Source organism: Chelon labrosus, assembly GCF_963514085.1.
Source record: "Chelon labrosus genome assembly, chromosome: 19".
NCBI lineage: Eukaryota > Metazoa > Chordata > Actinopteri > Mugiliformes > Mugilidae > Chelon > Chelon labrosus.
In genome coordinates, this window is record NC_140352.1 from 25,392,517 (window position 1) to 25,417,126 (window position 24,610).

Consider the following 24,610-nt stretch of genomic DNA (forward strand, 5'->3'; position numbering starts at 1 on the left):
CAATTGTGATTTGAAAAATATTTTAAATTCTCACCATTGCAGAAAACAGCAAATCGCAGGAAGTCTAGATATCGCTCCCCCTCCACAGGGTTCCAGCCGATGTCAGGGTATTGTTTACGCACCAGCATTGCGCAGCTCTGCAACCCACAGCCGGCAAGGTACTGCACCACCTGTAGAGGTAAATTGCATGTTTTGTTGGTTTTTGATGTGAAAACAAGCAAATTAAATAAACAATTAAACAGAATCACTGCAGCAACCAGACACTCAATCCAATTCAGTGAATCATTATTAGAATTTGCTTATTAAAAGTTGTATTACATTTTTTGATATCATATTCAGTTCAGATATTAAAGTGGCATGGCTCTGGACATAGTTGGACAAGGCAATCCAGATGGAAATAATGTGTATGTCATTGCATAGCTATTAGGGTATAAATCATAACAAGGTTTAACCACAACCATATCTATCTATCTATCTCTCTCTCTCTCTCTCTATATATGTATACATATGTATACATATATAAATATTCTGCAGACACTTTACCTCCTTTCAGGCCGTGTCCCACCCGCTTATGCCTCTGCATCCCTCTCGGGGATGATTTCCCCACGGCATGGACCCCCTTATGATCGCTTCCGATCATCTAGTTAGGGGTCCATGCAATGAAATTGCAGGATCCCTATTGATTTTGTTGCAATTTTTAGGGGTCCGTGCAAACGAAGTTGCAGGAACCCTATTGATTTTGTTGTGATTATAATTATTATTATTATTATTATTATTATTATTATTATTCCCCGTTGCTTAGCTAAAAGTGTCTGCCCAGAACAAACTGCAAGGGTGGAAGGCATCAAACCTGGTACCTTGGTAGAAATCCTAGCATGTGATTCCTCATGTAGTCCTGGTTCTAATGGACTATGCCACACCCATTTTGCACCTGCCATTTTTTTTACGCCATTTTGGAAAAATTGCACCTCAAAGCAAAATCAGCTCCTCCTAGCCCATTCATCCAATTCTCACCAAACTTGGCTTGTATCATTTATGGACAAAGATAATGAAAAGTTCTCAAAATAACTTTAGCAGGGTTATTAATTACAAAGTTAATGGCTAATTAATTTTTATGGTGTGGAACAGTATAACTCAAAAGCTAATATTTTGTGTATATACCCAAACTTAATCAAACTTCGTATCATTGATAATAATATGATTCTGTACGAGCACCCCAACTTTTGTGACCCTTGGTCTCTAGGGGGCGCAACAAAAGCAACATTTCAATATATCAAAAACTGCAATAGCTAACTTTGGCATAATTTGGCATACACAGTCTGTAAAATACTGTGAAGACGTCCATCAAGTTGCGTGACATTACGTCTACAGGGGGCACTACAGGTGACATGGAAACATTTAATATGACTTTAAGGCCTATAACTAGCAACCGTCATTATAATATGCTTGCGTACAATCATGCCAAGTTTTGTGAAATTCGGGCTGTAGGGGGCGCTACAACCACTACATGTTTATATCTCACAAACCACCACAGTAAACTGCTTGAAATTTGACAATAATAATCTGTGGATGACTCCTTACAAGCCCACCAAGTTTCGCGCAATACAGTCTATAGGGGGCGCCACTGGTGACACTTGACCTCCTGTCAGGTCTTTTCTCACCTGCTTTAGCCTATGACTCCCTCTAGTGGCCAACTGAGGCAATGACATCTGTGGAAGACTGCGTACAAACCCACCAAATTTTGTTGCTTCCGACCTGCCTGACTCTCATTCAATTGTCAGCCAAAGGATTCCTCCACAGACACTTTGCCTCCTTTCACGTCGTGTCCAACCTGCTTATGCCTCTGTGTCCCGCTCGGGAACGACTTCGCCACAGCATGGACCCCTTCATCTAGTTGAAACACTTAATTCTGTTTGTACATCACTGGTACTAGCTATGTTCTTAAAAATGGATTCTTAGTATCTATCAACTCAGAGTTTTACCAACAGGTCAAAACTCCAGTTTATCAGTTTAAAGCTGCTAAAATTAATTTCAGTCTCCTGCTCTGTGTTTTCTGTTGTCTTGCCATCTCTTTCAGTATTTAATTTGTTGGCATGTAGCATTTTATAGGAGAGCCAACTTAGCTTTGAAATTTAGACTTTAGTATTAGACTTGTTACAGTCAGTAATACGCACAAAGAAACCTCACAATAATTCCGGAGATGCCAGATTATTCGGTACAACTTTAGGTGCAATGATATTCTGGAACGTCCTCCCAATATGTCCTCCTACACTAATGGCATACTCTTAATAGATAGATAGATAGATAGATAGATAGATAGATAGATAGATAGATAGATAACTTTATTGATCCCTTTGGGAGGTTCCCGCAGGGAAAATGACAATATAAACTGGCAACAATGAAGCTACCTCAATTTCTGACATGTAATGATGCATTTTGTTCGGTATATGTGTTTATGTGTGTCAACCTCACCTTCTCTAGATCTGGCTCTCTTAAAGCCAGGGCCAGCTCATTATTATCCATGACAGAAGCTGCAGCCACATCCAGGGGGGTGGATCCTCGCATAGAGGGAGACGCTAAGACGAGAGGAAAGGAGAAAGGAGAGAAGCATAAAAGTAAAGATTATTAACAGTAGCAACAGAATTATGGTCTAACTGCTGAGTACCTATCTACGTTAAATCAATTGGTGTCACGTTTCAGCACCCAATGGATCTGGGCAACGTAATATAACTTTAAGCTTTGCTTATCTGCCCTTCTAATTACTTTTTTTAAAGAAGATAAAAAGACATGCAGAATTAGTAGAGTGTGAATCACATATACACATGCACTCACCAAGGCCGACACTGCTGTTCTCCAGCAGGTAGCTCAGATGGTCAAACATAGCTTTCTGGTTCTGACGGCTGATTCGACAGAAGTAGCACAGAAAACGACAACAGTTGGCCACCATTTTGGGAAAAGTGATTTCCTGCAAAAACACAAGCATCATGTATATTTTACAATGATGTGCCACTCATTTTAAATTCAATATTGTCCATAAAGTTATATTATCTTATTTATATATTTGAATATATTTCATATAAAAAGCTAAATTTTAAAATACTACATGACAGCCCATTATTTTATAGTACGGCAGGATACAACTCTAAATGAAAACCTTTCATCTGCCCTTCTGTTTCACCATCTATAATCTCTATATTCACCTACTGTAATATGATTAATTTGAGTTGTTCACCTTCATTACTTAAACTTTTTTTTTTTTTTTTGCTTCTGCAGCATGGACTTACCTTGGATCCTCCTCCACTGAGAACGTTGACCATGACCTCCATGACAGTCTCATGCATCCCCAAAGCTCTCATCAGGTTAGGATGCTGGTAGAACACCTTGTTGTTCATAATATCACTAAAGAAGAAAAAAAGTTGAAAGTTTTGTGGAATATTGCTGAAGCCATCAGGGGTTTCAGATAGACATATGTATGTGAAAAAAAAAAGATATCTATAATAGACAACTCAAAGATAAAAATGAAGGGGAAAAAAAGAAGTCTCCATGTTGTAACGTGTTGAAAGAGTGTTTTCTCACCCCAGTCCTCTGATCATCAGTTTCTCCTCCTCTCTACCCATTCGCACACTTAGCAGAGATCTGATTTGACCCAGAGCAGCCAATAGGTTGATAGTGTCCTCGATCGACACAGAGTTTATAGTGTAAGTCTTAGGAAGTGCCCGTACCTGGACAGAGAAAAACAGGATTGTTTTAGTTCTTGCTGAGGCCCACAGGTTTTCTACTTTGTGGTACTTTGAGACTGTGCAGACTTCCCAAAAAACTGTATAACCCCTATACACTTCAGAATTCGTCTGACTGCTTCTGTCTTCTATACATTAATTCCATAATAAAAAATATAATCATCAGTCATATTTTACTACAGCAGAGTGAGTAGGGTCCACAGTGGTATGTCTTTTCTATGAACACACTCAAACAAACCTGTCCTCCAATGCCATCATACTGGCGGTGTAGCAAGACGAACATAGCTCTGACTAGCTCTGGAGCCTCAATAACTGACTCCTGAGCCCAGCGGACCATAGTATCTGAAATCAACTGCTGTAATGTACCTGCAGAGAAATAAACAACAAGGTGAAGAGGGAGAGAGAAAATTAGTTGTGAGTTGTTAGGACAGTCAAAAGCAAAACAGACAGTTTTATTTTTATTTTTCATTTTACCAAGACTTCCCGTAACTCATGTACAGTTAAAGTGGCACTGTACCATTAAAAGCATCTTTGAGCTGGGTTAGGGTCAATAATGTTTTTTCTGCCCTCTGGGTGTAGATTTAATGTTAACTGCATTAGCACTCTCTTTTGGGTTAATTGAGGCATGGCAAGTTTGAAACAGAAAATGGGCCACATGTTGTAGGAGGTAAGAGAGATGCCAGCAGAGCAGCATGGTGAGTAACTCTTTATTGCGCTTGGGCGCTCATGATGAATATTAATCACTGATGGGATGTTTTTTGTTGATGATAACATCCGACAGGGTTTAAAGCTGATAAAATGCTCAGTTTATCATACCTTAATGGTACATAGTTACCATTGGTAAATAAATTATATATTGTACATTACATTGTATAGTGTGCAATTTGTGTAGTTCGGGATATGTATATAGAGTGCTAGTGGAGATACAGTGCAATTTTTGTATTCGAATCTGAAGATGTGTTTTCCTTGTTTAGTTTTACTCCTCATCTGGATTAGCACACTGCAAGAGCCTTCATTAAACAATAAACTTGAAGGCTACACACACTCGTGTTGTTCATTGTGGGAGTTTGGCTGCACCAATAGCGGGACAGCATAGTAAAATGGCATATGAACAACTGAAGTAACTTCAACCACTGAAACAGATATAGCTCTCCTGTCACTCTTCATCATGGATCCAACTGAAGTACTCAATATTCAGCACAAGCAGCGACCGGACATCTGCATCATTGGCCAAGGCAGCAGCAAGAGCTAGAGTAAAGACAGAAGCATAAGCTGCTTGTGTACGTGCATCTGTTCCAGACAGGGAAGACAAGTTAAAGCTGGAACAGGCTGAAAGAGAAACAAGACAAAAAACTGAGAAAGCAAAGACACTCCTTGATAAAGCAAGGATGGATGTTGAGATAGGGGCTTTGGTTCTTCAGAGAGAAGCGGCTGCTGCTGTAGTTCAGGCAGAAGTCTTGGAGCCAGCTGAAGAGCAGGTCAGAAGTGCATATGTACTGTAAGACAACAAAATGTATTATGGACAGAAAGCCATGCTGCTGAAGGCCTGGTTACCTGGAGAACATTTCAGAATACTCAGTTTGATCTATACAGCCCAGAACTTTCCAGCTTGACTAATGATCATGAATGGTTTTCCTGCTCACTGCTTCTTCAAGCAGTTTCTCACTCCAAAGAGACTTATTTGGATAGTCATAGGAAAGACGTAAAAGATCTAAACCCTTCAACTCAACTTTTTGCTGGGTTGGGAGCTAGTAACCACATGGCTCAATCAGTTTGATGAACCAACCTGAGAGTTTTAGGGCATGACAGACCTCTTTCCTAAATTCCATAATAGGTCTCAACCTTTCAGCCAGTGAAGAATTATACCCCTTGAGCAAGTGGCAAGGAAAAGAATCATGCCAACATTTCAAGAGAATTTGTCAGGTGCACGTCAATAATCCTAAAGCAATGTTGAGGAAGGCATGAGACTAAAGTAGTAAGATGCTTCACCTGAGACAATCGAAACTGGACATGCTCCCTAAGCTTTCTGCTACAGATTTTGTCAAGCTTTGGGAGCTTGGAGACCTTCTTATGGAGATTAATTTAGCAAAGGAGGATGGTTACCTACCTTGTTTGGCTTATCTACATACTGCTCTGCTATTATCAGACCCACAATAGAGAAACTTCGACATGCACTATAGGGGAAATGAATAACAATAGCTTCCAGGTTTAAAGATGAACATAATTACCATTTTACACCTTTTTTTTCCTCTGCATTTATCTACCGTGGGTGAGAATATTTTCCATACAACTGAAAACAATAGGCCTGCTCTGTCCATTTAAGACAACCTTTACAAAGATTATGGACACAGATGTATAGAGACAAGAACAGCAGTTGGGTTATTGCCTCAAAGACAACTTCCAAACAACTGCAAGCAAACTCTTAAACAGCTTAACTCACTGTGTCTAACTTCTGACAGGAAGCCCATCATAAAACAAAAATTAGACTTCATGGGAAAACTGTTTGAGGATGGTCATGCTGAGCCAGCTCGTCCGCTGAAAGAAGGCGAGGAAGCTTGGTACTTATCCGCTTTTGCGGTCTATCATCCTAAAATAACCTGCCAACATCAGGGTGGTATTCGATTCCAGTGCTCAGAGGGTGTAGACTCCTTCAATATATTGGATGAAGGTTGATGTTTTTGGAAATAGACCTTCACCTTTCATTTACATCTATGGGCTCAGACGTGCTGCCAAAGAGGAAGAATATGAACATGGCGCAAGACAATTTGTGAAAGACACTTTCATGTAGATGAATGGCTGATACCTCTGCCCACTGATGCTGAGGCTATTTGTCTTCTCAAGATGACCCAAGCATCTCTTGCTGCATCAAACATTCATCTTCATAAGATTGTTTCCAACAGTCCAGCCATGCTGAAGATTTTCTCAGCAGCAGTCTCTCCAATAACCTCACAAGGAAGAGCCCTGATGAGGGAGCTCATCATGTGACCCTTCTAACTGGGATTCTCCAGGTTCAAAAGTAAAATCTTACTACAGACACGTAGCACATATCTACAAGTCTGCATAAGGATGTAGTGGCTGGCACTGGTGCAAACACCCCCACACTCCAAATTAATTTGTTCAAGCAGAAGCCGTCATCATCAAGGCAGTACAGATGGGATCCTTTCTTCTGGAATTCTCTGACCATGATGAGAGCAAGACCAAACCAAGGACAACTCACTCTTTTTCAAACATAGTCCTGTGTTTAAAAATGGTCTGAGAATTGGAGGAAGAGTTGAACATGTGTTGATGGGGTATGCCGAGAAAAACCCTCTCATTGTACCATAAGACAACTACATTGCTACTCTGCTAGTAAGACATTACCACAAGCAGGTGAAACATCTGCAAGGTCTGGGATAAGATGGAAGTGCAAGTCATGGCAAACTTAGCATCTGAACGCCGCAGCAGATCTCCTCTCTTTATCTATGTGGGACTCGACGTCTATGGTCCTTGGGAAGTCATTGCCAGGTGGACCAGAGGTGATGCTGGAACCAAGTGCTGGGCGATGTTACTTACCTGTATGAGCACTAGAGCAGTGCATATTGAAGTAATAGAGTCTATGAATACCTCCAGTTGTATCAACGCATTGAGGCGTTTTGTTGCTATCTGTGGACCAGCAAAACAACTGAGGTCAGATTGTGGTTCAAACTGCCAGCAAGGAGCTTGGTCTGGCTGAGTGCCAACAAGAATCCAGTATCCAGAGATACTTAGGTGAGCAGAGTTGCACTTGGGAGTTCAACTCCCCGCATATGAGGGGCTCTTGGAAGCGAATAGTATTAGTCACTCACTGACTACTCAACACCATGCCGTTAGACAGTCATACCTCACTCATGAATTCCTGTGCACACTCATGTGCGAAGTTTCAGCCATCATTGATGCCAGACCCTTGGTTTCGATCTCAACTGATCCAGATGCCACCTTTATATTGACCCCTGCGATACTACTAACAAAAAGCTGGTGTTTTGGGTTAGCTGAGGTATAGCAAAGCTGAAATTGGAAGTAGGCCGCATGTTGCAGGAAGGACTTGATACCACTGACTGGCCCCCACGCTCGCCTGACCTTTTACCCAGTCATTACCTAGTCCATATCAGTATAGATATCCAGCATAATTTTTTTCTCATTAGATCTGATGTGTTTTCAAAGTGTTCCTTCAATTTTTTTTTGAGCAGTGTATATAAAAGCATTTATTTTTTAGTTTGTAAACTGAAATATCGCAGGTCACGTGGTTATAAAAATCAAAGTGTTTTATATATATATATATATATAAAACGTCCCTCTCACCCTGTTGGGGTGGTATCTGTGTCATCCTCAAGCTCGGGTCCTCTACCAGAGGCCTGGGAGTTTGAGAGTTCTGCGCAGTATCTTAGCTGTTCCTAGGACTGCGCTCTTCTGGACTGAGGCTTCTGATGTTGTTCCTGGGATCTGTTGGAGCCACTCCCCCAGTTTGGGGGTCACTGCCCCAAGTGCTCCTACTACCACGGGGACCACGCTTGCCTTGACCTTCCACATCTGCTCCAGCTGTTGTTTCAACCCTTGTTCCTTCTTTCTGATGTTGGCATCTGCTGGTATCGCCACATCTATCACCACCGCCTTCTTCTGCTCTTTGTCTACCACCACTATGTCCGGTTGGTTAGCCAGGACCTGTTTGTCAGTCTGGAAGCTGAAGTCCCACAGAACCTTGGCCCTGTTGTTCTCAGCCACCTTCTGTGGTGCAGCCCATTGCGATTTGGGTACTTCTATTCCATACTGGGTACAGATGTTCCTGTACACTATTCCAGCCACTTCGTTGTGTCTCTCCATGTACGCTGACCCGGCTTGCATCTTACACCCTACTATTGTGTGCTGGACTGTTTCAGGGGCATCTTTGCATAGTCTGCACCTTGGATCTGATCTACTCTTGAGGCCCCGGGTTCAATCCCCGGCATCTCCACCATTGTGCAAGGTGTTGGAATGGCTTTTGTATCTGCACCCTTGCATAAAGTCCATGTTCAAACTCCCCTGATCAGTGGTTGTTTCCAGGTTGCTGTACTCCCAGCCTTACCCATCAAAGGTGTTGATTTCATTCTCAGTAATGACCTAGCAGGGGGTAAGGTGATGCCAGTCCCGGAGGTCCTGGACAATCCTGGTTTGAGCACTGACTCTGAATCACCACAAATACCTCCTGACATATTTCCTGCATGTGTGGTTACACGTGCCCAGACAAACAAATATGGACTTGACTTATCTGATTCTTTCTTGGCTACAGAACATTTTCCCGAAGTGGTGCAGACAAAGTCAAAAGATCAGCCCAAGACTAAACCTGCTGACATGGAGCCATCTCCTTCCAATCCTGTGGTTGTGAAGCTGCCAGCCACTCGGGAAGCATTTATCGCGGCAGAAAAAGGTGACGAAACTCTTTCAAAGTGTCTTTCTTCTGTTATCAGCCGGGATGAAGCCAAGAAGAAGAAGGTGGCTTTTGTACTTGACGATGGCTTGTTGATGCGTCGCTGGACTAGTGAAATTATTGAAGATGTGGACTGTGCAACTTATCAGGTTGTTGTACCAACAACCTATCGTTCACAAGTGCTGTCCTTAGCTCATGACCATCCATGGTCAGGACACATGGGAATCACCAAAACCTACGACAGAGTCCTTAAGCATTTCTTTTGGCCCGGACTTAAGTCTGATGTTGTTCAGCACTGCCGTACCCGTCATGTGTGTCAGGTTGCTGGAAAACCAAACCAGGTGATTCCCCCGGCTCCACTCTGTCCCATTCCAGTGATGGGAGAACCATTTGAAAAAGTAATAGTTGATTGTGTGGGACCGTTGCCAAAATCCAAGGCTGGAAATCAGTTTCTGTTGACAATTATGTGTGCTTCCACCAGGTTCCCTGAAGCCATCCCACTGAGGAAAATCACTGCTCCAGTCATTACCAAGGCCCTGGTAAAATTCTTTTCAGTGTTTGGTTTACCAAAGGTTGTGCAAACGGATCAAGGCACCAATTTTAAGTCCAAGGTATTTGCCCAAGCGCTGAAGACCTTAGGCATCACTCATGTCACCTCTAGCCCTTACAATCCTGAAAGCCAGGGTGCGCTAGAGAGATTCCATCAAACTATGAAGTCTATGTTGCGTAAGCATTGCCATGAGTCGCAGAGGGATTGGGATGAAAGTGTTCCACTTGTTTTGTTTGCCACCCGTGAAGCTGTACAGGAGTCACTGGGTTTCAGTCCAGCTGAACTAGTGTTCGGACATGTGGTCAGGGGTCCTTTAAAAGTCCTCAAGGAGCAACTGGTTATGCCAGAAACAAAGGTCAAGAGCATCCCAGAGTATGTCACCAAGCTCAAAGATCGTCTCCAAATTGCCTGTTCTTTGGCTAGGGATGCCTTGGCCTCTACACAGAAAAAAATGAAACAACGCTTTGACAGGAAAGCAGTAGTTTCTACATTTAAGCCTGGAGACAAAGTTCTGCTGTTTTTGCCTGTACCTGGTTCTGCCCTCTGCACTAAATTTTCAGGTCCTTATGTCATACAGCAGAAACTCAGTGAAACAAACTACGTCATCAAAACTCCTGACTGCAGACGACAGACCAGAGTGTGCCATGTCAACATGATGAAGTTGTACCACTCCCATGATGAAAAAGGTGAAACCACCTCAGTCCAAGAGGGGAAAGCTGCAGTCTCACCCATGGCATCCATTTGGAATGATGATGATGATGATGGGTTAGTGATGAGTAATGCCACGCCACAGGGAGCTAGGTTAAGCAACACCGAAGTTTTGTCTAACTTGCCTCAGTATCTGTCTCACCTCCCTTATGACCAGCGTGACAATGTGACCCGGCTCATCTCAGATTTCCCATGTCTGTTTAATGACATTCCTTCTCAAACCTCTGTTACAAGGCATGATATTGTCCTAACTTAGCCAACACCCATAAAGCAGCATGCCTATCGGGTTAGTCCAGCTAAGAGGGAAGTCTTGAAGAAAGAGGTTGACTACCTCGTGGAAAATGGATTTGCGGTGCCCAGTTCAAGTCCCTGGAGTTCTCCTTGCCTCCTTGATACCAAGTCTGATGGAAGCCCCAGGTTCTGCACTGACTTCTGCAAGGTGAACGCAGTAACGGTTTCTGATGCCCATCCATTACCATTAATTGATGGTTGTATAGATGAGATAGGCCCCGCAACATACATCAGTAAACTTGACATGTTAAAGGGATACTGGCAAGTACCTTTAACTTCGCGTGCATCGGACATTTCAGCTTTTGTGACCTCAGATAGTTTCCTGCAGTATACCGTCATGCCGTTTGGTATGTGTAACGCTCCTGCAACCTTTCAAAGGTTGGTAAACAAAGTACTCGGAGATGTTAAAGACTGCAAGGCCTATCTAGATGATATTGTGGTATATTCTGCTGACTGGGCCACCCACATGGCTACACTGAAGGAAGTCTTCAAACGCCTAGCAAATGCCTCTCTAACATTAAATCTTGCAAAATGTGAGTTTGGAAAAGGTACTGTCCTCTACCTTGGCCAGCAGGTGGGTCGAGGACAAGTGTGTCCTGCAGATATAAAGGTCAAAGCCATTGCTGCATTTCCCGTACCGACCACCAGGAGAGAGCTGAGACGTTTCCTTGGTATGTCGGGATACTATCGACGGTTCTGTAAAAACTTCTCCACTGTGGCAGCCCCTCTGACAGCTTTAACCAGTCCTTCGAAGCCTTTTAATTGGACTGGTGAGTGCACTCAATCTTTTGAAAGCCTAAAAGGTATGCTGTGTTGCGCTCCTGTCCTGTCTGCCCCAGATTTTTCCATGCCATTTAAACTTGAAGTAAATGCCAGCGCACTCGGAGCTGGAGCTGTCCTTCTACAGGAGGATGACCAGGGCATCGACCATCCTGTAAGCTACTTTTCACGCAAGTTCAATAAACATCAACTGAAGTACTCGACAATTGAAAAGGAAACTCTTGCATTGTTGTTTGCCCTGCAGCATTTCGAGGTTTATGTTGGATCTAGTGCTAAGCCTGTTAAGGTGTTCACCGACCATAATCCTCTCGTATTTCTGTCCCGAATGTTCAACACCAACCAGCGTCTCATGCATTGGGCCTTAATTATTCAAAACTTCAATCTAGAAATCACTCATAAAAAGGGGTCTGACAATATCCTTGCAGATGCTTTGTCTTGTGCTGTGTAGTCGTTGGAGATTACTTGGATAGTTACAAACTTCGTTTGAACTTATATGGTTGGGGGTGTTACGTGCCAGACAGGGGCAGTGTATTTTTCTTGGTTCTTCTCTCCCTCTCTCTCTCCCCCTCCCCTGTGTGTTCAGGTGATACTGGTGATACTGCAAGTGATTCCACCTGGGAAGTCTGTCAGAGCCTGCTGATTGGTTGGTTTATCCAATGGCCACCACAGGAGCTACTTCAAAAGGATCCAGCTAAAGGCTCCTCGGGCTCTACTTCCCCTGCACATGATTTGCTGCTGCATGCTAGTTGCGCTGATTGCTTGTAGCTTGTTTTGAGAACCACATGGTTCAATATCTGCCCTTAGCTTGTTGCTCGGCTCGATTGTTATTTTGTTTTTTGTCACCTACCGTGGTATTGAGACGTGTGGACCCTTTCTGTTTGATTTATTTCAGTTGTGGTGGAAGGTGCGGACCAGAGGTAAGATTGGGGTACCCTTTACACCCCACCACGTAGGATTCCTTTGTTATACACACTAGGATTATTGGTTGGTGCCACCCATGTAGTTCTGACAACGTTCTTTTAGTAGAAAAGATAGTTAGGCCCTTTTTGTTTGTTGTTTTCTATATGGCAGAGTGTTAGCCAGGCCTAGTTTTGTTTTATTGCTTTCATTTATTTGGCACAACCACGTGGTCCAAATCTTCCCCACTGTTTTTGTTTGGAGGAGATTTTTGTTTAGTCATCTTTTTGTATTTCAATAAATATTGTTAAACTTTTTTTACACCAGACTTGAGCATTGGTTGTATTGTGTTTGTCCCTGATTTTCCCCTGGACACACATAGGGACGTAACATAGATCTTGGCCTCTATGGCTCTTGTACCTAGGGCCTGTTCTTGTGCTGCCATGATCAGTGCCTCTGTGCTGTCTCTGAGTCCAGCCTTTTCCAGCCATTGGTAGGTTTTCTCGATATCAGCCACTTCTTCAATTTGGCGGTGGTACATGCCATGTAGGGGCTTGTCCCTCCAGGTGCTCTCTTAGCAGTTCATCCTTTGTGGCCATTTTTCTGATGTACTCTTGGATTTTTGATGTTTCATCCTGGATAGTGGCCTTGATGCTCACTAGTCCTATATATATATATATATATATATATATATATATATATATATAACCGAATATTTTCCGTCATTGACCATTTTTTTAAAACTGTGATGGAAAAATCTGAAGGCCATCTGTCATTTTGACATATTGCAATTCACACCCCTGACCACTTGGTGGCGAGTGACCTGCACACGTAAGTGCTCGGTTAACCGTAGACATATATGCAATATATATGTATATATGTCTATGCGGCTAATGGCTACCAAAATGGAGGAATTGGATGAAAGCACGTTGCTAGGACTGATGAGTTTTTGTGCAAACTGTGCAAAATAAAAGAGTTTGCATACCACCGAAGCACTTCAACCCTACGGTACCATCTAAGAGCTGTTAGCGCTAGCAGTCCCGGTCCGAGTACAGACAAGATGTGTCGGCTGCCCAAACTTTTTTTTTTCCTACCATTTAAAGTCAATACTGTCAGTACTGAAAAAGTACTTAAAGTTAAACCTTTCATGCATAGAGGTCACTACAGTGTACAGCTGTTTAAAAGTGTTTTTTCTCTATATATGCCTGCAATTTTGGGCACTGCTGCATATAGTCCACTCTTGGAAGCTATTGCATCATCCCATACAAAAAAATCCCATTGGCTGGTCATTGTAATGGGAAAAAGTAGTCAGTGAAACCAAGATGGCCGACAGACAGGGAGAAAGACAAAACACCTCGGCTATTTCGGTTTCTACCTTCTATAAAAAGACACCATTGCAGGTAAAAAAAAAAATATATATAATTACATCAAGTAACATCTAAGGTGACATATTATGTAAAGATTTTCCAAGTTTTGATTTTATATTTGGAGGAAATACAGATTAATCATCTGTCCACTCAATTGTACATCATGCATCGCTAGCTATGTTTCAACTTCTATGCAATGTCAATTACTACCAATGTTGTTCTTGAAAATAATTCATATCCTATAATGTTTTGGCTGTAAATCAACTTCTTTATGTTTTTATAATGTAATTTGAGTTTTTTTCTATATATCCTTATATTTTGTAAAGCTCAAAAAGACAGGCATATAGGGTAATAGGGGAGTTTCCAGACTCAAGTGAGGATGACTGTGCTTCTGATAGCAGTGATGAGGAATGGCTGCCAGTACAGACAGGTGCAAGCAGAGAAGTAGGATCAAGCAGTGACAGTGAAGGCGAGGAGTCTGGAAATGTTGCTGAGAGAGTTGAGGCTGAAGAAGGACATGAAGCTGATGAAGGAGATGAGGCTGTTGAACCTGAGGGACCACCACCTCTCAGAGCTCAGGGGAAAAAAGCAAAAGAAAAGAGTGTCAGAAATGTCTGGAAAGCTAAGGACAACCAGTTTGAGGGAGAGCTGCCTCCTTTCTTAGGAGAGAGCAAGATGAATGTTGAGGGAGCAGATGTAATAGATTTCTTCATGCATCTTTTCACCCAGGATATGATTGATGACATTGTATACAATACAAACCTGTACGCTGTCCAGAAAGGAAAAGACAAGCTGGCATTGACCTCAGAGGAGTTCAAAACATTTCTTGGAATTAATATGGTAATGTCATATGTCAGATATCCTAGATCCAGAATGTACTGGTCATCAGAGACAGGACTTCGTCTTGAACTTATAGCCGATGCAATGCCAGTGAACAGATCTGAGCAAATTCTTAGTTACATGCACTTTGTTGACAACTACTCACTGGACCCCGAAAATGCTGACAGGTTTGTCAAAATCAGACCAGTCTCGGATGCACTCAAGGAAACCTTCCGCTCAGCACTTGATCCAGAAGAATTTCAGTCGGTCGATGAGATGATGATTCCCTACAAGGGACTCCTGTCTATCAAACAATATGTCCCCAAAAAACCCAAGCCCTGGGGAATTAAAGTGTGGGTGCGAGCAGGATCCTCTGTGAGGATCTGCTGCACTTCAAGGCGTCAATAGCTCGTGCTCTCATCATTGCAGGATCCGTGAAGATAAACACCAGAGGCAGACCCAGTGCCACTCCACCACCGGCAAAACGGAGAGCAGTGTCTAAGGCCCCCCCTGAGATCCGGTATGCCCCCGGAAACCACTGGCCCCAGCTCAAGGAAGCAAAAAACGGCCAGCAAATGCCAAGATGCTGCGTGCACATGAAGAACCAAGTACATCTGCATGCAGTGTCTTGTAGCTTTGTGCCCTGGATGCTTTGGCAACTATCATAGAAAATAGTCTCAAAAATGAGAAACAAGCATGATTTGACAGGAAATATGATACATGTCATAAGATACTATGAGAGAATATGCTCAGTTCAGAGATTTAACAGTTCAGAGACTTGACAAGAATACAGTATGATAAACACCAGTTACAGTCAAGATTCTATGAGGATCTACAGTTCAGAGACTTGTTACTTGTGTCACACTATCCTCCTCAGTTCAGAGAGAATATATCTTTATTTTGTAACCTTGTTTTACATCCCTAAAAATAAATAAAAACGCCTAGGGAAAAAAAAATTTTTATGTTTATGTTAACTTTTATGTTTATCAATAGAGCTCAAATAGAGAGGCCTATAGAGTAGTGGAGGAACCACCATTCCAACAGAATACCATATTACAACTGTATAACTAAATTACAACTATACCTGTATAACTACCATGTTATTACATTGATGTTTTTTTACAGTACAAAATGCATGAAGTACACTTGAGTGGACATATAAATATTTCTTTATAGAATAAAGACAGAATTTTATTTTTTTTTCAAACCTTGTTTTACATCCCTAGGGATGTATAAAAACACTTAGTAAAAAAATCCTGACTGAGTTTATCATAATTCATGCATGAGAGGAAATTTTAATGAAATTTAAATGCTACTGAATTGCATTATTATCATTTTATAACATTAAAGTGACGGGTAAAAATAGATTATGACGGGATTTTTATGACCCTGTCAGTCAAAATGACAGACAACGAAAAAGTCTAGCGCAACCGCTGATATATATATTTGCCTGCTTATGGTTTAGTGCAAAGGACTCACATGGCTTCCTGTCTTTTTTGTCTTTTGGCAGGTTGGCCATCTTCGTCTTCAAATAAGCCACTTTCTCCACTAGTGACATGAGTCGACCTCGTATGGTGAAGTCACCGTCTCCGTCAATGCCTCTCTCCTCGTCCAACTCTATACCTGTTAGAATAGAGAGATCAGTAAATGATGTGGGAGTGACAGGGCATATTTAGATAGTACTGAGACCTGTTTTGATATGTTACAAGACAGTGGTTTAAATTAAATTAAAGGGCACTGAAGTTCTTTAAAACAGGATGTGAGGGACCCACCTGTGTCTTAAGAAAAATGCCTTAAAGTGCTACCCCATCATATATGCAAACGAGGCCAGAAGTTTAAATACACTTAAATTGAATTAATTAAAACAGATTTTTAACCACAGATTTTATGTTGACAAACTAGTTTTGGGAAGTTGTTAAGGAGAATGATCTACTTTATGCTTCACCCATGTCATTTTTCCAGCGCTTGTTGCAATTAGATAATTTCACTTAAATTCAACTGATGTAATCAAGACTGCTTTGTAGGCTTCTGTGCTGGTGACCACCCATTCTCTTGACGTAAATGATGAGTCTGCTGTTAAATCAGTGGGTACTTATCACAGACCCAAACCATGATCAACAGTGTCCCAGAATGACAAATGCAATCCAGTCCCACTTTTAAGCTTGAGTAGACTACAGCGAAGAAGGCACAATGTATATCCATCTTCTTGCTTGGGATTTTCCAAGCTAAAAGCATAATATTTCTGTTCTCTTCATCTACTATCAGAAGAAAATCTGCTGATGTTTTGAGTCATACTAGGCAGAAATGTCGATTTCTAAAAATAATGAGGTTATGTAAAACAGGACGGGAGGAATCCAAATGTGACCTATGGTTGTTCAAGCTAGCTCGAAGTTTACCTCCATTACATACACAAGACAGATGGACAAATAGCATCATGACATAGTTGCCTGGTAGTTCAAGTTGGCTCAGTGAAGAGCAGTGGTGGTGGTGTTTTCTGTAGCTCAATTTGCTCTATAAGCACAAGATAGAAGGTCTGGTAGTTGTGATGTGGTCCGCAATGAGTCTTTCAAAACTCTTCATGACTACTGATGTTAATGCTGTTGGTCTGATGTCATCGAGGCTACCCTTACCCCTGAAAGCTGATCTGCAATGGCTTTAAGTAATTTTCAGTACTCCATTAGATCTGGTGGCTTTCCTTGCATCCACACTCATCAATATCTGCCTTACTTACTGTACTGCCCTTGTCATCCAGGGTTTTTGATTGAGATATAAACCTGGATATGTTTGTTAAAAGTGTCAGTATGTGTAAAGTTCTTAATGTATGAAAGACAGGCTGTGTGTGCCTCCACACTCTGCTGTTCAAATATGTCCTAAGACGTGTGTCCCAAACAGTCCTGAAGCTGTGGGAGTGCACTTAAGCCAGGTTTTTATCTATTTTATTGCTGGTTTGGAACTTTTTTAGTGAGGGACAGTGAGAAATGGTCTGACATGCCTTGGTGAGGGAAAGCATTAAGTGAGAAAGAGGGTTTGCATTATAATATACACTGCCTGGCCAAAAAAAACAGTCGCCACCTGGATTTCACTAAGCAAATAGGTACGAGTCTCCTATTGGATAATTACTGCATGGGTAATTATCTTTCAGCTAGCAACAAGTTATTTAACCCCAACTGATGCAATGAGTAGCTTCTCATTTCTTAAACAATCATGTCGAAAGACACAACTCGTGGTTGTGGAAAAGATGTTAGTCTGTTTGAGAAGGGTCAAATCATTGGCTTGCATCAAGCAGAGAAAACATCTAAGGAGATTGAAGAAACTACTAAAATTGGGTTAAGAAATGTCCAATGCATTATTAAAACCTGGAAGGATAGTGGGGAACCAGAGCATCAGGGTAAGAAGAGAGGCAGATGAAGTGATGCACCCATCATGCCTAGTGCCTACTGTACAAGCCTGTGGGGGCAGTGCTATGATCTGGGGTTGCTGCAGTTGCTCAGGTCTAGGTTCAGCAACATTATGTACCCAAAGAATGAGGTCAGCTGACTACCCAAATATACTGAATGACCAGGTTATTCCATCAATGGATTTTTTTCTTCCCTGATGGCATGGGCATATTCCAAGATGACAATGCCAGGATTCATGGGGCTCAAATTGTGAAAGAGTGGTTCAGGGAGCATGAGACATCATTTTCACACATAGATTGGCCACCACCTGAACCCCACTGAGAATCTTTGGGATGTGCTGGAGAAGGTTTTGTGTGGTGGTCATACTGTCCCATCATCAATACAGGATTTTGGTGAAAAAATGAATGCAACACTGGATGAAAATAAATCTTGTGCTGTGATCAAAGCGGTGCAACAAAAATATTAGAGTGTGTGACCTTTTTTTTGGTGGTGACTTCTGTTTGGTCATTATAGTTAATATGACTGTTTGGTTGGCTGTGAAACTGACCACAGTGTCTCATAAGATCTTCATGGAAATCTGTCAGCTGCTCTCGGACGTACTCTGGACAGGGACATTCCTGCTTCTCATCCTTAAAGTTCAGCAACATGTTGATCTGGAAAAACACATGTATGTGTCACTTCAATACAAGTTCTGATCAACACAGACATTGACATAACACAGTAAGTAGGCCTATGCATTTTGGATTTCTGTGTTATAACTCTACTGGTTCTTGAATCAACATACATACAGTATATACACAGTGATCCCGACATCCCATTTAACAAGGGATTTTGGGACTTATTAGAAAGATTATTTGACTATTTGATTTAGGGTCTGAAGTGCATTTCAATATCAAGTATCTCCACATACAAAAATACCAAAGCAGCACAGACACAAAAAATATCTCTATGTGACCTATAAGAATTAGAAAACCAAACACCAGTGACCCAAATTATTTTCCTGTCCCTCCCATGTTTTTAACCTATTGTTATGCATTCTAAATCTCAGTCTCACTCTTCTTCAGAGGTGGGCCTACCTGTTCCTGTGGGGGAGATCTGAATTCTTTGGTCTTCTTGGCAGTTAGGGCTGCTGACATGTTGAGTGCCAGCATCACCTCATTGTAGCGGAACCGCTGGTTTTCTTGAAGACAAGCCACAAAGTCATCAGAGAAGGCCACCACTGCCTCAATTCGATGGCGCACCTGGCAGTCACACAAGTACTGCAGGACATGGCACATCTACCCATACACAAACACAGAGAGAGAGAAAGACAGGGGGAGATTAGCTACATAAGATCTGCACGATGATGGGATATATGATGCTGGGGACATCTTCATCCCTGCAGCCTCTGTGCATATTTAATCATTTAAGTACTGATAATGAAATCTAATGGGAGAGACTCATACAGCATGGGTTTTTTTCCAGTCCTGGAAAAGCGTTTTGATGAGCCAATCACCTTGCAACCTGACAGAACTCATTTTAAAAAATGTAGGCCTTGCTTTGGCTTATAAAATATTTGTGGAATGTGTCTTATGCATATTATTGAGCTATAAGCTTAATAATATCTGATGTCAAGCGCAATATGTTGTGTTTTGCTTTTACAAATCATTTTACTCATTTGCATTTGAAATATGAAAAACAAAAATTGTTGAACCACAGTAAATGTTGTTGAAAAGGACAATTAACTGAATGTCTAAAGTAATATTTACCTGCAGTTTTACAGGCTCTGGTAATTTCATCTGTAACAGTCCCTCTTTAAGTATGCTTCTCCCACCATCCTTTTCTCCACCCTCAGTCTCCACCTCCTTTGTCACCTGCAGCTCTTTGTGAATTTCCTCTTGCTCGTTTCGCAGTTCCAAGAAAACAGACGGTTCTATCAGTTGGAGGATGTTCTTTAGATCTCCATTTTGGAAAATCCCCATGATAAGCATGGTGTAAACAAGCTTGATAAGGGGCACAAAAAGACTCTCTGTGCTGCCTCCTATTGGATCCCGTACGTGCATGCTCCCTTCCCGCACTGCTTCTGTCAGCATCTCGATGGTTTTAATTTTCAGTATATCTAAGGGGAATTCAGGACTGTACTGGAAACGTTCTCCAGATCCTGATCCATTGTTGCCACTGTTACGACAAGACTGTCTGGTCCCGCACACAAAACTTGGGCATGAGAATTGCATTCTGGGTCTGAGGGAGGTGCTGAGTCCAATTCCTGGCAAGCCATGTTTTTTCTTCTCATCTGGAAACAGGGTGATGCTCTTTGTTTCATCTGTCATTGGAACAATGTACTCATTGTTCATCATAAGGCGAGCTGTAGCGTAGCTGCTTAAATGGATATCGATGAGGAGATCATAGTAGCCCACTCGAAGCAGACCTGCAAGTTACAGACAAAGACTGAAACATAACAGTAACACCAGAGACCATGTCCTCTACTATTTAAAGTTCATCCGGAAAGTATTCACAATGCTTCACTTTTTCCACATTTTGTTATGTTACAGCCTTATCCCAAAATGGATTAAATTCATTTTTTCCTCAAGATTCTACACACAACACCCCATAATGACAATATGTAAAAGGTTTTGAGATTTTAGCAAATTTATTAAAAACAAAAAACTCAGAAATTACATGTACATGAGTATTCACAGCATTTGCTCAATAATTTGTTGATGCACCTTTGGCAGCAATCACAGCTTCAAGCCTTTTTGCATATGATGCCACAAGCTTGGCACACCTCTTTTTGGGTAATTTTGCCCATTCCTCTTTGCAGCACCTCTCAAGCTCTTTCAGGTTGGATGGGAAGCGTCAGTGCACAGCCATTTTCAAATCTCTCCACAGATGTTGTCGTGGATTTTCTTATTTACTTTGAATAAAAAGATCTCAAGTCAAAGGTTTTGTCTTTGTGAGTTTTATTGCATCAAACAAAGGTATACCGTTCGCGAAGGGGGGGAGAATCATGCACAGAACAACACAGGCTGTGAATGCTCCGAGGACTCTCTCCTCACTTTTAGTTCTTCTTCATAATATTCACTCGGTGTCTCGCTATGGGATGCAGCCTCCTGCAGCCCTGATAGAAGCATTTATCTCAATCCGCCAATCTTGATTGGCCGGTGAAGGTGTTCATCCGCGCCTCACCCAGTAGTCCCACCTACTATATATAGTGTGCGCGGATAACACCCCCTCAATTCAAAACCTCTTCTCACCTGAGAGCTTATCTCACGGTAGAGCTTCACTGGCTTAACTGTCCACCAGACGGATCTTCCTAGCTTCCGTCACCGGACGCTAGTGTTGTGCTCTGGCTTCTGCCTTGTCCGTTTCATACCAGACCGGACCGGTGTATTTCTTTTTTCCAGCCCCTCCACGGCGGAATCTCTCTCGGCTCCCCTCCACGGACGCTCGAGTCGGTCGAGCTAAGCTAGCACACCAGCTACTCCTCTCGACCCCAAGCTAGCACACCAGCTAGCTACGACCTTTCCCCACTAGCACTCCAGCTCGTCGGCGAAATGGCCTCCACTAACAACCCTCACACCAGAGGAGATTCTCGGCTCTGTTCCTGCGGGAATAAAATCTCGGGGAGGGACACCCACCCGGTGTGCAGTACCTGTCTGGGGGTTGACCACGCCAGGTTAGCCCTCGAAATTCCCGGGTCCTGTGGACACTGCAAAGTGTTCACGGTCAAGAGCCTCAGACGCAGGCTAGCCCGCCAAGTTAGCCTCGCGGACCGTGACCCGTTTCTCCCCACCGCTGACCAAGGCGCAGCCGCGGAGGAAGGCGAGGACATGGCCGGGGAAGCTCTGGAGACTGGCTACGACTGGGCCGCCCAGTGCGAGCAGCTCCAAGCTCCCCCGTTTCCCGAGGAAGACATTCTGGAAATTGGCCCCACGGAGGATGACGATGACGCCTCGTTCCTCATATCAGAGGACGAGGAGGAAGACGACACCTTCGTGGCCCCAGCCCTGGCTGAAAAGCCGAAGCTGACCAATTCTACCAACAGGGATGAAGGCGTGGCGAGCTCTCCAGCTCCTTCCCTCCATGTGGACCTGCTTAACATGTGCAAACGTGCGGCAGGGAAGCTGGAGGTCCCCTGGCCGGTTGCAATAGCGGAACCCACCCGGTCCCGCTACGAAGGCAAGCGGCTTCCCCTGGCCCGTAGTGCGGTGAAACAGCTTCTTCCTGTCTTCCCCGAGTTGCTGGCCGAGCTGTCCAAAATCTGGAGTAATTGCCCGTACAGCAACAGGAGCCCCATCCCGGGCGCAGCATCCCTCGACTGCGAGGCGATGGAAGCCCATGGTCTCCTCTCGATGCCTCCGGTGGAAGCCCCCGTAGCTGCGCATCTCTGCCCGGGCAGCGCGAGCCAGCTATCTGCGGCCTCCTCCAGGCGTCCGACGCTGCCAACCAAGCCCGAGCGGTTCCAGTCTGTACTGGCCGAGAGGGCATACAAGGCAGCCGCCCTCTCGGCCAGAGCTCTCAGCGCTCTCTCCATGCCTATCAGACAGAGCTGTTTGGGGCATCCGCTGACGAGCAGGACCCTGACGCGTGGGAGGAAATGGCAATCATCGCTGATTTGTCCCTCCGCATCCAACGCGTCTCAGTCCAGGCCACGGGCAAGGTGATGGTGACCCTAGTCATTCAGGAGCGAGCGAGATGGCTCAGCTTCGCTAACTTGACTGACAGGGAGCGAGATGACATACTGGATATGCCAGTCGTCCCGGGGGGAATCTTCGGCTCTGCATTGGCCACCATGCAGCAGAGATGTGAGGCGAAGAAGAAGGACAACGAAGCCCTGAAACTTTGTCTCCCCCGAAAAGCACCCACCCCTTCACCTCCAGTGCAGCGCAAATCATTTGCTCAAGCTGCTTCCCAGCCGCCGCATTTCAGGATACCGAAGCGGCCGCAACAGCCCGGCCCGCCCCCCCCCGCCGAGGAGGGAGCCCGGGGCCGGCTGGCACAGAAAATCTCCCGCCCCGACCGCAACCCCGCCGCCTACTCCGGCTGCCGCAGCTTCGGTCCCCCAGGCGAGAAAGAAAAAGAGGGCGGCCTGACAGCCTTCCTCTCTTCTGGTGGAGCAGCCGACCGTTCCCCGTTACGGAGGCCCACCGTGGCTTGTTCGTGTGCGTCCCACGCCGCCGCTGCCCACTCCAGAGCTGGTCCGCGGGAGGAGAGACATCGCCCCCGAGCAAAATGTCCACAAGCACACACATACACACATGTCCCCAAACGTGTGAAAATAAAAAGAAATCTGCCACAGCCAGGCCACGGGCCGAGGGTGCAGATAGCAAAAAAAGCCAAAATGAACAAAAATACCCTGTCTATAAGCAGTGTGGCCACCGCGCCCTCTGCGGCTCTGCCCGCGGGATGGGTATCACCATCCCTGCGGAGCAGAGCGACAGGCCTCGCCGCCCCGGCGGTGGTGCCCGGGGGTTATTTCCCCGCTCTACCGCAAGGGGGCGCCACAGCACCGCTGTCGGAGCGGGGGCTGCAATACGCTTCTCCACTTTCTCTCAAGTGGGAAAAGTGGAAAGCAACCGCAGCTTCGCCCTGGGTGTTACGCACGATTTCTCGGGGATACAGGCTCCAGTTCGCCGCTGTCCCTCCCCGTTTCTCTGGCGTAATACAGTCACAAGCACAGGGAGAATTAGCTCGAATCTTACAGGAAGAAATCCTCTCTCTGTTAGAAAAAAGAGCAATTTCTGTCGTATCTCCCGAGCAGAGTCTGTCAGGCTTTTACTCCAGATATTTCCTCGTTCCCAAACGGGGGGAAGAGGAATCCGCCCTATTCTGGACCTGCGGGCTCTGAACAAATTTCTGCGGAAATACAAATTCAGGATGCTGACACATGTGGCACTGCTGCGTCTGGTAAGACCGAACGATTGGTTTTCGTCCGTGGATCTGAAAGACGCGTATTTCCACATTCCCATTTACCCCCCTCACAGACAATATCTCCGATTCGCCTTTCAGGGGGTGTGCTACGAATACCGGGTTCTCCCATTCGGCCTGTCTCTCAGCCCGAGGGTTTTCACACGGTGCACGGAGGCCGCTGTGGCCCCGCTCAGACGCCGGGGCGTACGGCTGGCCACATATTTGGACGACTGGCTCCTGTTGGCGCAGTCAGAACAGGAGGCCAGGGTTCACACGCGCATTGTCACGGAACACCTAATGGATTTGGGTTTTGTGATAAATACGGAGAAGAGCCAACTCTTTCCGACACAGTCTTTTTGGGATTATCCCTGTGCTCCGTGCCATTCACTGCTCGCCTCTCGGAGGAGAGAGTGAAAACTTTCAAAGCTTGTCTCGCGCGCTTCCGTCGACACAGGTCTGTCCAGTTCAGAGTGTGTCTTCGGCTGCTGGGTCTGATGGCTTCAGCCATCCTCGTTATCCGTCTCGGCCGTCTTCAAATGCGGGAATTTCAGCGCTGGGTCGCCTCACTCAGGCTGGATCCCGTGCGTCATGGTGCACGGTGGATAACGGTCACGGCGGATTGCGTGACGGCTCTGCGCCACTGGCGCGCCCCGGCTTTCCTCACTCAGGGGGTGTCCATGGGCACTGTTTCGTCCAGAAAGGTGGTCACCACGGATGCCAGCCTATCCGGCTGGGGTGGCATTTACGAGGGCAGG

The 24,610-nt window shown here is 44.3% G+C and overlaps 1 protein-coding gene across 1 annotated transcript in view; it reads right to left on the bottom strand.

Moving 5' to 3' along the window:
• ryr2a (ryanodine receptor 2a (cardiac)) overlaps positions 1 to 24,610 on the bottom strand; it is a gene marked incomplete at its 5' end in the record, with an annotated part of 253,225 nt that overhangs the window by 96,884 nt on the left and 131,731 nt on the right. Inside the window, 10 exon segments of the mRNA XM_084568164.1 lie at positions 35 to 170; positions 2,473 to 2,576; positions 2,833 to 2,965; positions 3,285 to 3,399; positions 3,577 to 3,722; positions 3,976 to 4,103; positions 16,048 to 16,191; positions 18,514 to 18,619; positions 19,043 to 19,243; positions 19,715 to 20,373. Coding sequence (XP_084424290.1) covers positions 35 to 170; positions 2,473 to 2,576; positions 2,833 to 2,965; positions 3,285 to 3,399; positions 3,577 to 3,722; positions 3,976 to 4,103; positions 16,048 to 16,191; positions 18,514 to 18,619; positions 19,043 to 19,243; positions 19,715 to 20,373 — 1,872 coding nt within the window.